This window comes from Saccostrea echinata, unplaced genomic scaffold (assembly GCF_033153115.1).
Source record: "Saccostrea echinata isolate AGI-Se365-2 ecotype Australia unplaced genomic scaffold, CSIRO_AGI_Sech_v1 ptg000022l, whole genome shotgun sequence".
NCBI classification, from domain to species: Eukaryota; Metazoa; Mollusca; class Bivalvia; order Ostreida; family Ostreidae; genus Saccostrea; species Saccostrea echinata.
Window position 1 is genome coordinate 9,130,967 of NW_026889771.1, and position 13,414 is coordinate 9,144,380.

Genomic DNA, 13,414 nt, shown 5'->3' on the forward strand with positions numbered 1-13,414 from the left:
ATAACTCTTCATTAAAAACTATGAGAACGGGTTTTATTTTCTATCATTTTTCAAAATTCTTACCAGTATACAGCAAATACATTTAAAGAGATAATTGAATTGATTGCTGGGGAGTTTTACAATACATTCCATGGAAATTTTTGTCGGTAACATTTTCATATACATGTATAACACTAGTACATGTAAAACCAGAAGTCTCTGATGAGACTGTAGCTCTACTGGTCTGTTTGTATAACAAAAGAAAAGTAGCACTTGGATTTGAAACATTGCAACATGCAACAATAAATAGAATTATGTATCTTAATGTAGTCTACTTTTGTGACAAGTTATATTGAAATCAAATGAAAACTAGGAGTAGTAGCGTTTTGAAAGTATTTCATGGAAATTTCTATTTCTAGTAACCATGACAACACCATTCACCCAAATAAAAAAAAACAGAAATACATATTATGTATTGTAGTGTATTCTAACTGTGTGCCAAATTAGATTGAAATCAGACCAAAATTGTAGGAGGAGTAACATTTTAAAGGAATTTCACAGAAATTTCTATTTTATGTAACCATGGCAACACTGTTCATCGAATTCAAAAACCAATGCAATAAATTATGTATCTTAGTATAGTCTTCTTGTATGCCTAATTATATTAGAAGCAGACTAAAACTGTAGCAGGAGTAGCGTTTTAAAGGAATTTCACAGAAATTTCTATTTTTAGTAACCATGGCAACACCGTCCATCGAAATCAAAAACCGATGCACTAAATTATGTATCTTAGTGTAGTCTACTTGTGTGCCAAGTTATATTGAAATCGGACCAAAACTGTAGGAGGAGTAGCGTTTTAAAGGAATTTCACAGAAATTTCTATTTTTAGTAACCATGGCAACACCGTCCATCGAAATCAAAAACCGATGCACTAAATTATGTATCTTAGTGTAGTCTACTTGTGTGCCAAGTTATATTGAAATCGGACCAAAACTGTAGGAGGAGGAGCGTTTTAAAGGAATTTCACAGAAATTTCTATTTTTAGTAACCATGGCAACACCGTCCATCGAAATCAAAAACCGATGCACTAAATTATGTATCTTAGTGTAGTCTACTTGTGTGCCAAGTTATATTGAAATCGGACCAAAACTGTAGGAGGAGTAGCGTTTTAAAGGAATTTCACAGAAATTTCTATTTTTAGTAACCATGGCAACACCGTCCATCGAAATCAAAAACCGATGCACTAAATTATGTATCTTAGTGTAGTCTACTTGTGTGCCATCAAAAAACGATGCACTAAATTATGTATCTTAGTGTAGTCTACTTGTGTGCCAAGTTATATTGAAATCGGACCAAAACTGTAGGAGGAGTAGCGTTTTAAAGGAATTTCACAGAAATTTCTATTTTTAGTAACCATGGCAACACCGTCCATCGAAATCAAAAACCGATGCACTAAATTATGTATCTTAGTGTAGTCTACTTGTGTGCCAAGTTATATTGAAATCGGACCAAAACTGTAGGAGGAGTAGCATTTTGAAAAATTGTTTACAGACAGACGGACAGACAGACAGACAGACAGACAGACAGACAGACAGACGGACGGACGACGGACACCTTACTATCGCATAAGCTCTTCTGGTCTCTGACCAGTAGAGCTAAAAAAAATCATTTGCCATCATTGGATGCAATACGTTGGTAAAATTCAAACTGATAATATGTGGAACAAGAAGGACAGATTAAACATTTTAAATTGCACAAAATAAAACTCAAAATACAGATTTAATATAAAGGTTAGAACTACTCTAATAATAAAAAAATATGATTGTACACAGATTTGTTATTGCAATCAGTTGGGTTTAAAAAAATCTTAACAATGTAAAGAATAGTCACAAATTTACACTATTAAAGGCTAAATGTTTCTTTTTTACCCTTTGTCCTTCCATCAAACAAAAGCATATACATGTATACGTAACAGAAAGCAATAAAATTTTGTAAATATTGAATACGTCTGGAATGCATCTACTCATTTTGATTTCCCTAGGAAAAAAAATTAAAAATAATACAGACATGTAAACAAAAAAAAGAGGCCCATGAGTCACAAAGCTCACCTGAAAAAAAAACTTTCCCCTTCCTGAAATTACGTAGATAAATGATACTCCTACTGTAGCCATAAAAGAAAAGTCCATGATGTCCACAGTATATTGAATTTTGATGTTAAATTTACAAACTTCAGCTTTGTTATCTATGGAAAAGTCCCTTGTTAGCCCCTTGTTATGGTCAAACATGACCCCAGGAGCCATGAAGTATACAAACTCGAAACTACACTATATGGGAAATGCCTGCATATTAATCTGATTTGAAAAGAAGATTCTTTAAAAAAAAAATTTCAATATTCTCTTGTAAAAGTTACAACAATCACTCCAGAAAGAAATCTCACATAATTTTTGTCTTGTTTTAGCCCAGTGATTTTTAAGAATTTTTTTTTTTTAAATGACCCAATCCTATTTCTTAATTCCTTCCCCTAAAAAAAATATGCATCTTTACTAGAACATAGTTGACTCCTTTTATCTAAATGGATGCTTTTTTGACAAGAATTCAAGGTAGTTCTAGAAAAGAAGTTTGATTATGTGAACAAATGGCAGACGAATGGACAACAGACACTCTTTTATCAGAAGCACTGACCCAAGCCTTATGCTCAGGTGAGCTAAATAAACTTGAGCACTTAAAAGATAATAATCTCAGTGATTACAAAACTGTAAAAACTACTTGGAAGAAAATAATTTTCTATGCTTATACTGGAAATAAAAAAATCACAATTGTTTTCTTCCCAAACACTATGCATATAAAGCACAAAAGTAAAAAAATAGTATCCACTCTGAATTTTATGAAAGCTATATCATTTGAGATGTTCCATGCAAATCCCTCCTATTTATATCCTTCGACTGTATTTTAATTCATAATAGGAAAAATGCAACATCTTTTTTGTGCAACTGAAACCATGCACAGCAACATCTGCTGCAATCTGGCTGACTACACACATCATTCAAAATCACTGAATTCACTTGTACACGTATTTTCAAAAATCTGATAATTCCTATTAAAGAAGACGATTCTCATCTAATATTTAGAGCATATGGTCATTTTCTAATTTTACTGAATTTTTAAAATAGAATAACATGAGGGGCATAGAAAAGCTCAATTGAAATAGGCCATATATCTTTTTAAATTTTTACTAAGCTACACGCATGTAGTTATATGGACTAAATATCAAGCAAAATCCAGTGATAATTCATATTAATTACATGTACATATTAAAAAAAAAAACCAAAGTCCTAAAAAGTCACTGATTAATATCCCTACTATCTACATTACATGACTTAATAAAACCCTCTAGAATACACCTTTTTCTAGAAGAAATATACAAAATATAAGCTAATATTTATCAAACAAATTATTCACAACATATACATCAAAATGAAAAAAAAATATTGGTGGGGTTTGCTATACTTGTTTATATATGTTTGTATATTTATATATGACAACTGTAAACACGTTGAGTGCTAATTTGATTAAATTTGATTAAATTATAACTTACAGATGAGGAAGATTTGAAATACTCTAAAATAAGTACACACCTAATCTTTCATTCTTAGTTGAGGTATTGCAATGAATTTAAAATTTGTAACATACAACTTATTTTTGAAATAGTGCAGATCCATCCTGACCTTTCATGTTGTACAATTCTGCATTTACCTCCATCCAGTAAATAAAAAATTTACCACATGATACACTGACTTAATATCATACTGAAAATAAAACCTCACTTCCTTGCTAGATTTTTGGTCAAACTACAAAAACAAGACATATCAAGTAAAGAGAAAACAATTTCAAAAAATCACAACATAAACTACTTTTCTGTGGAATAGCAAACATTTATCTTTTTGTAAAGTACATATTTGTTATTGCTTTTTTTTTCTAATCTCCTGAAGAAGTGGTTTTAAATTTTCAAATTAATGCTAGTACTAAAAAATATAAACATATATACACACAACATTACTGAAAACTCCACAGAAACAAACAAACAAACAAACAAACAAACAGGGAATCACTGGTTACAATACACACCATATTGAGCTGTGAAATATTCTAGTGTCTGACAAGACAATAGATATATAAGGTGTTTTGCTACTTTTTCTCAGTGCTCTGGCCAACTGAGTCTCTCAGAGTTTTTGGCAATGTACATTGTTTCATCACATTCTTCCTCACTAAAACAGAGGGACATTCTCTTTCTGAAGTGTACATTTTATCCACCATGAAACTTTTCATCTCTCCAGTGTGGTGTCGTCGAAAATGGCAAGAAAGGTGTTGGCAGCCTCTCGGACTTTTTCCTCCTCGTGGGAGGAGAGCTGTCGGGCTATATCAGGAATACCGGAGGTCATAATCTCATCTCTCAAGGACTCTGGAGAAAAAAGGAAAATAAAGAAAGATTTATAAAGAATCATTAACACAATTATAGATGAATAATAATGTTACACTCAAATAGTCAGTAAATTACACAAGAAAATGTTTCAGGAAAAATTACTCAACGTTCCAAGTTAACTAATGTTGAGACTATAATTTGACATAAGGACATAAACTTATTGTTTCAGTTGTTTTTCATCTCTGTGCTTAATTTTTAAGGAAAACAAAGGAAGATAGGACAAAAGTTACATATCCTCATAACAAGTTTGGTTTTGATGTTCCATGTGAGTTTATATAATGTACATGCATAATAATACTAAAAAAAAGTTTGACCATAATTCATCTCGGTCAAGAGATTTTCAAATTACCGTAAGGCATTAAAAAAAAATAAATTAACAAATACCTGTCTTAGTGGGTACCTTGTTCAATAACAACAAAAGGGGAATAGACCACAGGTACCTGAATTTTTATCAGTAACTGGCAAATGAAGCCCTAGAATGAAAAATCCTACCCCCTTTCTATATAAATACACAAAAATATTTATATAAGGGGATAGGATTTTTCTCTCGAGCTTTATTTGCTACCTATCGATAAAAATTCAGATACCTGTGAATAGACTCAGCAAAGAAAATAATGTGGTACAAAGTACTCAAACAAAAATGACTTGCTTTAAACATGCTAGAATTGCAAGACAACATTGACTTGAATTACGTGGCATGTCTGTGGCTCGTCCAGCACAGGCCAATAGTTTGCAGGAAAGGGTGTTTGGAGAAGATTGAGACACTGCAAGAAATGCCACAAAAATAGACAAACAAATACCTCAAACAAAATGTAAGTTGCTTTCAACTGGTGATCACCTCAATCCAAATATTTCACACACATCAAAAAAATATACAAGTACTTGTGTGAAAGTGTCTTTGTAAATTTCTTCCTCTTTTCACTTGAATACATGTTGTACTGTAAAATCACAAATTTTCGGAGGGCGTTAATTTTTGTTGTTTATGAAGAGCCCCACGAATTCATGTTCTCCACGAAATGTAAAATTTCAAACATACAACAACTCAACACTTCTTCATCCATGAAATCAAATTCCCATGAATTAACATTTTTTCCTCAAACAACAAAACTTTGGCCCTTGAATGTGATTTTACAGTATTCAATTGTAATGATACACATTAAAGAATGAAGTCTCTAAATGTTTAGTGCACAAATGCATACAGAGCACACACTAAATGATGGAGGAGGGGAGTACACAAAAGTTACTTCTTCATGTAAATTTAAAATAAGTTAAAAAACTGAAGTTTAGAAAATAATTTTTGCACTTTGATTGGGGTATCTGTAACGGATTTGGTGAAACACTAAACATTTCCCAATAAATATTTATATTTTAATGAAAAATTCAATAAAAAAGACTGTGCACTATGCACATGACTTTGCTGCAGTAAATGAATAGATAAAAAAAAATATTAAAAAATACTTGAACAGTGGTGTGCCATCTATAAAGACAAAATTTTACAAATGCAGAGTTGTCCCTCTTCAGTTGTACCTACCTGCATTGCAAAGAGTTTTGGTTAGCGTAAGTGTGTTGCATAATATTTCTGGCAGTGTTGATTTATTGCCAAGAAGAGATGATATGGTTTCCGTCAATTCCGACTGTTTAAGTGGAAGTGCGGCTTCATCTGAAAAATATCACATTTCTTAATGATCACACACATCAAGCTGCAATCTGCATCATTAATGCACAATTTGAAGCAGATCAATACTTAAGATTTCAGACACTTTTTACTCTAACAAACTTGATATCTCATATCATCTCATTAATTCCCAGGAAGAAATTCTCATTATTTTTAGTGTGTTAAATGATTCATGCACATTATTTGAATTTTTAATCTGCACAAAATATAGAATAACTTCCAGGACTTAATTTTGTTTTTATCAATACAGCTCAATGACTGGTCCAACTATCCACCAATTTCTAAGGTAAATCATAACACAAACCTAATACTGTGGAACAAATTAAGGTCAAGGCCACGAGAGCCTCATTCTGCATGACCAGGTGTTCAGAAGATACCATGGCAACCAGTGGAGGGATACCTTGACATTTGATCACATTTCTCATCAGCTCCACTGATCGACCATTCTTAACCAGGGAGGCTAGCAATCTTGTACCTTCGCCTGTTTAAAAGATTACATTCATAATAGTAGTCATCAAATAAAAGCTAGAAATATGTCCATTGAACATGAATGCCCCACCCAGGGTTCATTATTAATGCAACACAAAAAATTGTACTAGTGTATGAAGTTTGATGAAAATATCTTGAATAGTTTCTTTGAAACTGAGTTTAATTTTATACACAATAAATAGTAAAGTCAAGGGTCATTGGGAAGGTCAAGGTAAAATAAAAAAATGGACACAGTTGATAAATTTTCACAAAATTAATGTATCAGTACATAAGCTTGCATAATATCTAGAATAGTTTCTTTGAAACTGCCCTAAACACAAATTTAAGAAAAGTGAGGTCAAGGTCAAAGGAAAGGTCAATGTTAAGAATTTTTGATGAAGACTAATAGCTTTCCCCAATATGTAAGTTTGATAAAAATTTCTTGATTTGTTTATTTCAAAAATTAGCTAAACACAAATTTGAGAAAAGTGAGGTCAAGGTAAAAGGAAAGGACAAGGGTAAAAAATACTGACCCAATTGAATTGCTCTCGTCAATATGTATAAGCATATGAAGTTTGATGAAAATATCTCGTTTCTTTGAAATTTAACTAAACACAAATTTGAAGTCAAGGTCAAAGGAAAGGTCAAGGTAAAAATTGTTGATGCAGTTGAATTGCTCTCACCAATATGTATCAGCATATTAAGTATTATTAAAATATCTTGAATAGTTTCTTTGAAACTGAGCTTAATACAAAGTTAAGAAAACTGAGGTCAAGTTCAAAAATATTGACGCAGTTGAACAACTCTCATCAGTATGTATAAGCATATAAGATTTGATAAAAATATCTTAAATCTCTTTGAAACTGAAATAATCACTAATTAAGAAAAGTGAGGTCAAGGTCAAAGGAAAGGTCAAGGTCCAAAAATGGTCATGCAGTTGAATAGCTCTCTTTAATATGTATCAGCATATGAAGTTTGATAAAAATATCTTAATAGTTTCTTTGAAACTTAGCTAAACACAAATTTAAGAAGAGTGAAGTCAAGGTCAAAGGAAAGGTCAAGGTAAAAAATTTTGATAAGTTGAATAGGTCTCACCAGTATGTATCAGTATATAAGGTTTAATAAAAATATCTTGAATAATTTCTTTGAAATGAGCAAAACACTAATTTAAGAAAAGTGATTCAAAGTTGAAGGAAAGGTCAAGGTCAAAAAATGTTGATGCATTTGAATAGCTATCATTGATATGTATCAGCATATGAAGTTTGATAAAAATATCTTGAATAGTTTATTTGAATCTGAGCTAAATGCATTGTGTGATGGAAGGACAGACGGATGAAGAATGGAAGATGGACTTGACAAACACTACTGTATATGTCCAGACCATATTTATGGCATGGCATAAAAATGCATGTTTCAATTTCTGTTACTGGATGTGAAGGGAAAACAATAAATTTTCACTACTGTTCTGTAAAAGAGAGTGAAAAATTTGAAACAAAACAGCAAATCTGACAAACAGTTTAATTACTTTATTTCTTTATTAATTCTAACATTAACAAGAATGCTTTCAGAATTTGTTCAATTTGTCATACCTAAAAAGCTTTATTAACTGGCTCCTTACCCTGAACCCCAGCATGTTCATCCACCTCACACCAGCCCACAAGACGGTCCATAAATGCCCGGTCTGTTCCTAGCTGTAGAGCTGCTGTCTCTGAAAAAAAAACAAAACATGTTGGTATTACTGGAATGAATTTATTTTCAGTCATTATAGCACATAAATTCTTTACTAAATCTTGAGATGTCAAGGACCTTGACCTCCAACGGACAAATAAAAATAAATCTTTGGTGTAAAAAATGTGTTTCTTCTCACTGACAGATAAAAGACTCAGAATTCTGTGAACAACAGATAAATATGCACTGAAAGAAAGAAAATATTCACATAACATTATATGCATCTTTTATTGACCCACTGAATATAACGTTACAAAGGATCTGCTATCAGGGAGAGTGAAAAGTTCCCTTAAATAATCTATTATCTTCATTTTGAAGAATCCTAACCTATACACCACTAGATAGAGTTTGCAGTGCATGTCTTCAGATCCGGTGGATAATATTTTATAGTTACTGATTATTAGAAGACTGTGGAAGTCCTGAGTTTATAGGATATAGCTACGTGTTAGATGTACAGAAGTTGTTGGATGTCTTACATCATACCCCAATCAGCTGACAGCAAGTAGTCAGACATGGCTCTTATCATTACATCAGATATCAACCTTGCTGCAGAGCTGATAAAAAGGGAGGTAAAAAAGGCATGTGTTGGAATGCAGGGGTTATCTCAAGAGTTGATGAATCATGACAAATCTATTTCTTTCCTATCCTTTACTTAAATTTAACATTTTATCAACATTCAAGGAAGTGGAAAAATCTATGATTCTGGAACTGATTTTTATAGATAACAAAAAATAGAAGAAATGATTGAATTTTTTACATGACCTATTTTGAACTTAGGCTTTTATACCGGTAATTAATTTCCACTAAATTCAATTGAAATATATGACTTCAACATTCCCCAAGATTCTAATTTTGATCACAATATATACATATATTTAAAAATACTTCTGATATATAAAAACATTAAACTTTTATGGTGAATTCCTTCCACTGATATTGATTAATGAAAGTAATTAGGTAGACTTTGTCTTGATCAATTCATCCCGTTACTCTGACCTAGAACACCTGAACACAGGAAGTTTATGTGGGTGGTGTGCAGTGAAGAAACACCATCTTTGATTCACATAACTCATCTAATCTCCTCCCATGACCAGGTGAAATGCGGGCATTGCTTTATCAGAAAATTAACTTGGCTCATTACCCCCTAGCTTTCTTTGTGATATTTCCTCGACAATTATACATTCATTTATCGCCAACAGAGAATAATATAGGGGGCTTATATTTGTCTGTACTTCCATTGGAACTGCTGCAAAAAGGCCAAGAAAATGCATCTTTGTTTTTTAAAAAAATATATATAAACCTACTTATTCTTCATTTCTAAATGGTACAATATTCAGTCAGCAAAGAAGAGAAAATTGAAAATTTATGCATGGAAATACACAGTATATATAAATGACATATTTAAATTCACTTTCTGTAGATGTATATCTTATTTAGACAGAAATACATGAACAATACATGTATCTTGTAAGAGTACAGAAAACCCAGACAGCAATGATAAACAAAGATTTTTTTATGTGTGGCCTAACTCTGAGATCATCAAATACCTCAATGTAATAGGCATGCGAGTCTGTTTGTTATCACCAGCAGTAAGAGTGATAGATTCTCCCCCTATCACAACAAAACATAATGGCTGACACTCATACATCAAGAAGATTTCAATCTTGGCAAAAAAAGTAACCAACCCTGGAAGTTTTAATAGACTTGCATGAAAATAACATTAATTTCTCTCTCGATTTTGGATTCTTTGGTAGTGCAGATAAAATTGTGTTGTCTGCACCAATACTTACAAGTATTGGCTAACTCCTTGACATGTATAACTCTAAATATTTATTTATAATAAATCTCAAACAGATACCATGTTTTTAGGATTATATTTCTTTTTGGTAAAAGCCCAAGAATGCTTTCAATATTGAATCAAGTACCCCTATGCATATCCCACCCACCTTCCCCAAAATTGGTTATCATGTGATTTTCTACTGTAACCCCATCATATTGAGTATACAACATGAGCAAATCTGAATGCACTATACCCAGAAAGTTTTATCTTCATTAATTTTTGATCACCATTACTGACCACCTGACCAAAATAACTCATTTGCCTTGCAATAGCACTCTCCCATCCCAAAGTTATCATATATAATTAATGAGAAAAAGGGCAGGAATTTATTTCTTTTGGACAAGTCAGCTTTTGCTTGTGAATATAATAAACATTATACACTGCCACACACACCATATGTTGTCTAGAGCATTGACCAATCAGGATAGAATCTCACCTTGACCATCCACTAACATTCTGAGAACACCCAGGAGTTTGAACACAACAGCCATTGTCTCCGATGACATCAGAAGTAAGACCGTCTCAAGGACACCCGCCATTAACAAGGCAGGCTTATTTTTGGCTGTAAACATAAAAACAGAACATAGACTACATCTGGATAAGTTCCATAGCCAATTTCAAAGAGCACATACTATACTGCAAAGTGGCGATAATAAATTTGCATCATAAAACCCCCCACCCCCTTATCATTGAAAAATTGTTCATATCATTCATGATATGTGTATCTGTTGTTTCTTGACAATTCTTTCAAGCACAAACATGGAAATTTTTTAGTTAACCAGAAAGTTTTGATTGATTGTACCATGCCAATTTTTATGACAATATTATAAGAATGTAGGTCAAGAGAATTTCATTACTATCCGTACGTTGTCTTGTGAGACACTACAGTACAAAACACAAAATGATATACTGACTACAAGTACAATAATAACAGGAAGTACATAGTTATGCTGTATTTTCTACAGACAGATTCCTGCTAGTAATTAAGACTAAGTATCAATAACAAATTCATGACATTTCTGGAATCCCTTCCTGGTACTTGTGTGTTGAATAACCAGTTTGTCTTGTCACACAGTGTATAACAATTGCTGCCTTGTGTCAGAGAAAATAATAACTATATATGTAACAGGTTGTTGTGTACTTCCTGCCAATTGTATGTTGAACAATACATACACTTAACACCAAGTATTGTACGTATATACGAGGGGTTATCAAAAAGTTCGTGGACTGATGCGATAAAATTAATACTATGTAGTCTGTGCTTACAAAATTTATCAAAAACATAAATCAACAAAAGTTTAAGAAATGTTGAAAATTTTAACTTGATACGTTGATAATTTGCCAAATTATTCTAAAATAAAAAAGACATTATATGATCACCCGGCGCAGTCGCCGTTTAGTTTCATGACGTCCGACAACGTCATTGTTTCTCAATGTCCACTCCGTCTACCTTATACACTTATCTTGATGTGATTACCTAGAATTAAGTAAGGACTTAAGTCCATCTTGTTTATGTGACTTTACAATGTCATGAACAGCTGCTTTCAATGCATATAATATTGTAAATGTATCTATACATAAGGAAAGATCCTCACTTGATTATACCAGAATGCTTAGCTTGATGGATTTCAATTTCTACCACACATGATCAACGTTACTTTTCGACGTGACTGATTTTTGACACCCTCACTACAAATTGACTTTAACTGTGCATCTTTCATCTCTCTGAATCTTTTTGGCTGGTTAAAACGAGTACTCTGGATGTGTTTTATTTTTCTGTAGCCCGTTTAAACATTCCCTAGGTCTATACCAGTTTTCCCAGGTGCGAAACTTTAAAGAATGTTGGAAACAGAAACCCCTCCCCTTTTTGACGTCATTTTTGAGCCCTTAATTGTTTGTACACTCCATATAAATTTACGATAAAATTTCATAGAATTTACAGAATGGGGTAAAAATTGCAAATTTTACGGAAGAATTGTGTTGTATCACATGCCTGGATTAACCGGATTTTTGACAACAAATGCTCATATCAAAAGAATTTTTCTCAGTTACACTCAGGTAGAAAAAACGTCATATTTGAGGTTGCGCCGCTTGGACATACCATTGCTTACAAAAACAATAACAATTTATTAAAAAATAAAACTTATGATTTATGGTTTATTCTAACGATAGAAAAGATGATGCTAACTAAATGTATTAACATTCATTGATGTACCTAAAGCGGTTTTAATTTTATGGCGCTAGTCCACGAACTTTTTGATAACCCCTCGTATATATATATATATATATATTCTTTGTATTGGCATGTTGTGTAGATTTATATATATATATATATATATATATATATATATATATATATATATATATATATATATATATATATATATATATATATATATATATATATTCCTTGTATTGTCATGTTGTGTAGATTTACATAAAAAACTATTTTAGCCATTGGGGACAAAACAACTTGTGTGTATGACCTCATTAAAAGATGTTCCTGATGACAAAACATTATCATTATGTTAATTTGCTATCTGAAAGATACCTACTGTAATTTTAAACCTGCTTTCTTGAAGACACTTTCAAAAAATTCAATCTTACTACAGTGAAACATGTCTAAACACATGTACTGGGAGACAAATTTTGTGTCAGAATAGGGGTGTCAGAGTGTACAGTGTAAAAAACATGTAAATAAGTAGAAGTGGGAATGAAAATGAAATGAACATGGAATTCACAGAGAAACAGATTGCACAGGTGTCGGAGTAGACGGTTTTCACTGTAATTAAAAAAAAATGTGTAGATAAAGGTTAAACACCTGATTTCTATTTATGGAAAATGTGCTCAACCTACAGTAGCCTCATTCTGCTATAATGATTACATTTTAGGTTTACCTTACAAATCCTGCCAACAATGTATTGCATCTAACTGGTTAATCTCCAGCAACCAGATTTTTATTACACTGTATATCATTTCATATGAAGGAAAAACAGGTTGCGGGTGCTTAACTGGAGGAACCAGCATCTGGATTTGTGACAGGGATTTACCTGGAATAGCTAGGTTCTGATGTATATATCCAGTATATCTGTATTTTTGACATTTATCTGAATAGTTAGATTTCTGATGTTAAGCAGGAATAGCTGGGTTATATGTAACAAAGGTTTACAAAGATGAGGAACTGTTATATGAATGTCTATATTTCTGGCATTTACATGGAAAATCTGTTTATTTAATGTTTGGC

General features: G+C 32.2%; 3 protein-coding genes across 8 annotated transcripts in view; 1 reads left to right on the plus strand and 2 right to left on the minus strand.

Annotated features, from left to right (window-relative positions):
- LOC133190361 (uncharacterized) overlaps positions 1-13,414 on the plus strand; it is a 231,401-nt gene that overhangs the window by 118,074 nt on the left and 99,913 nt on the right. The gene's annotated exons all lie outside the window — the stretch shown is intronic.
- The window catches only part of LOC133190369 (RNA binding protein fox-1 homolog 2-like), a 443,535-nt gene that overhangs the window by 33,273 nt on the left and 396,848 nt on the right, over positions 1-13,414 (minus strand). The gene's annotated exons all lie outside the window — the stretch shown is intronic.
- LOC133190359 (rap1 GTPase-GDP dissociation stimulator 1-B-like) overlaps positions 12-13,414 on the minus strand; it is a 40,431-nt gene continuing 27,028 nt past the window's right edge. The window contains exons 11-17 of one of the 2 annotated variants that reach the window (XM_061325936.1): positions 10,607-10,732; positions 8,221-8,310; positions 6,439-6,615; positions 5,991-6,119; positions 5,152-5,223; positions 1,627-4,438; positions 12-173 (exon numbers count right to left, since the gene is read on the minus strand). In XM_061325936.1, coding sequence (XP_061181920.1) covers positions 4,302-4,438; positions 5,152-5,223; positions 5,991-6,119; positions 6,439-6,615; positions 8,221-8,310; positions 10,607-10,732 — 731 coding nt within the window. In that variant the 3' untranslated portion in view covers positions 12-173; positions 1,627-4,301. The remainder of the gene's footprint in view (positions 174-1,626; positions 4,439-5,151; positions 5,224-5,990; positions 6,120-6,438; positions 6,616-8,220; positions 8,311-10,606; positions 10,733-13,414) is intronic. The other variant, XM_061325937.1, reaches the window with a different exon arrangement.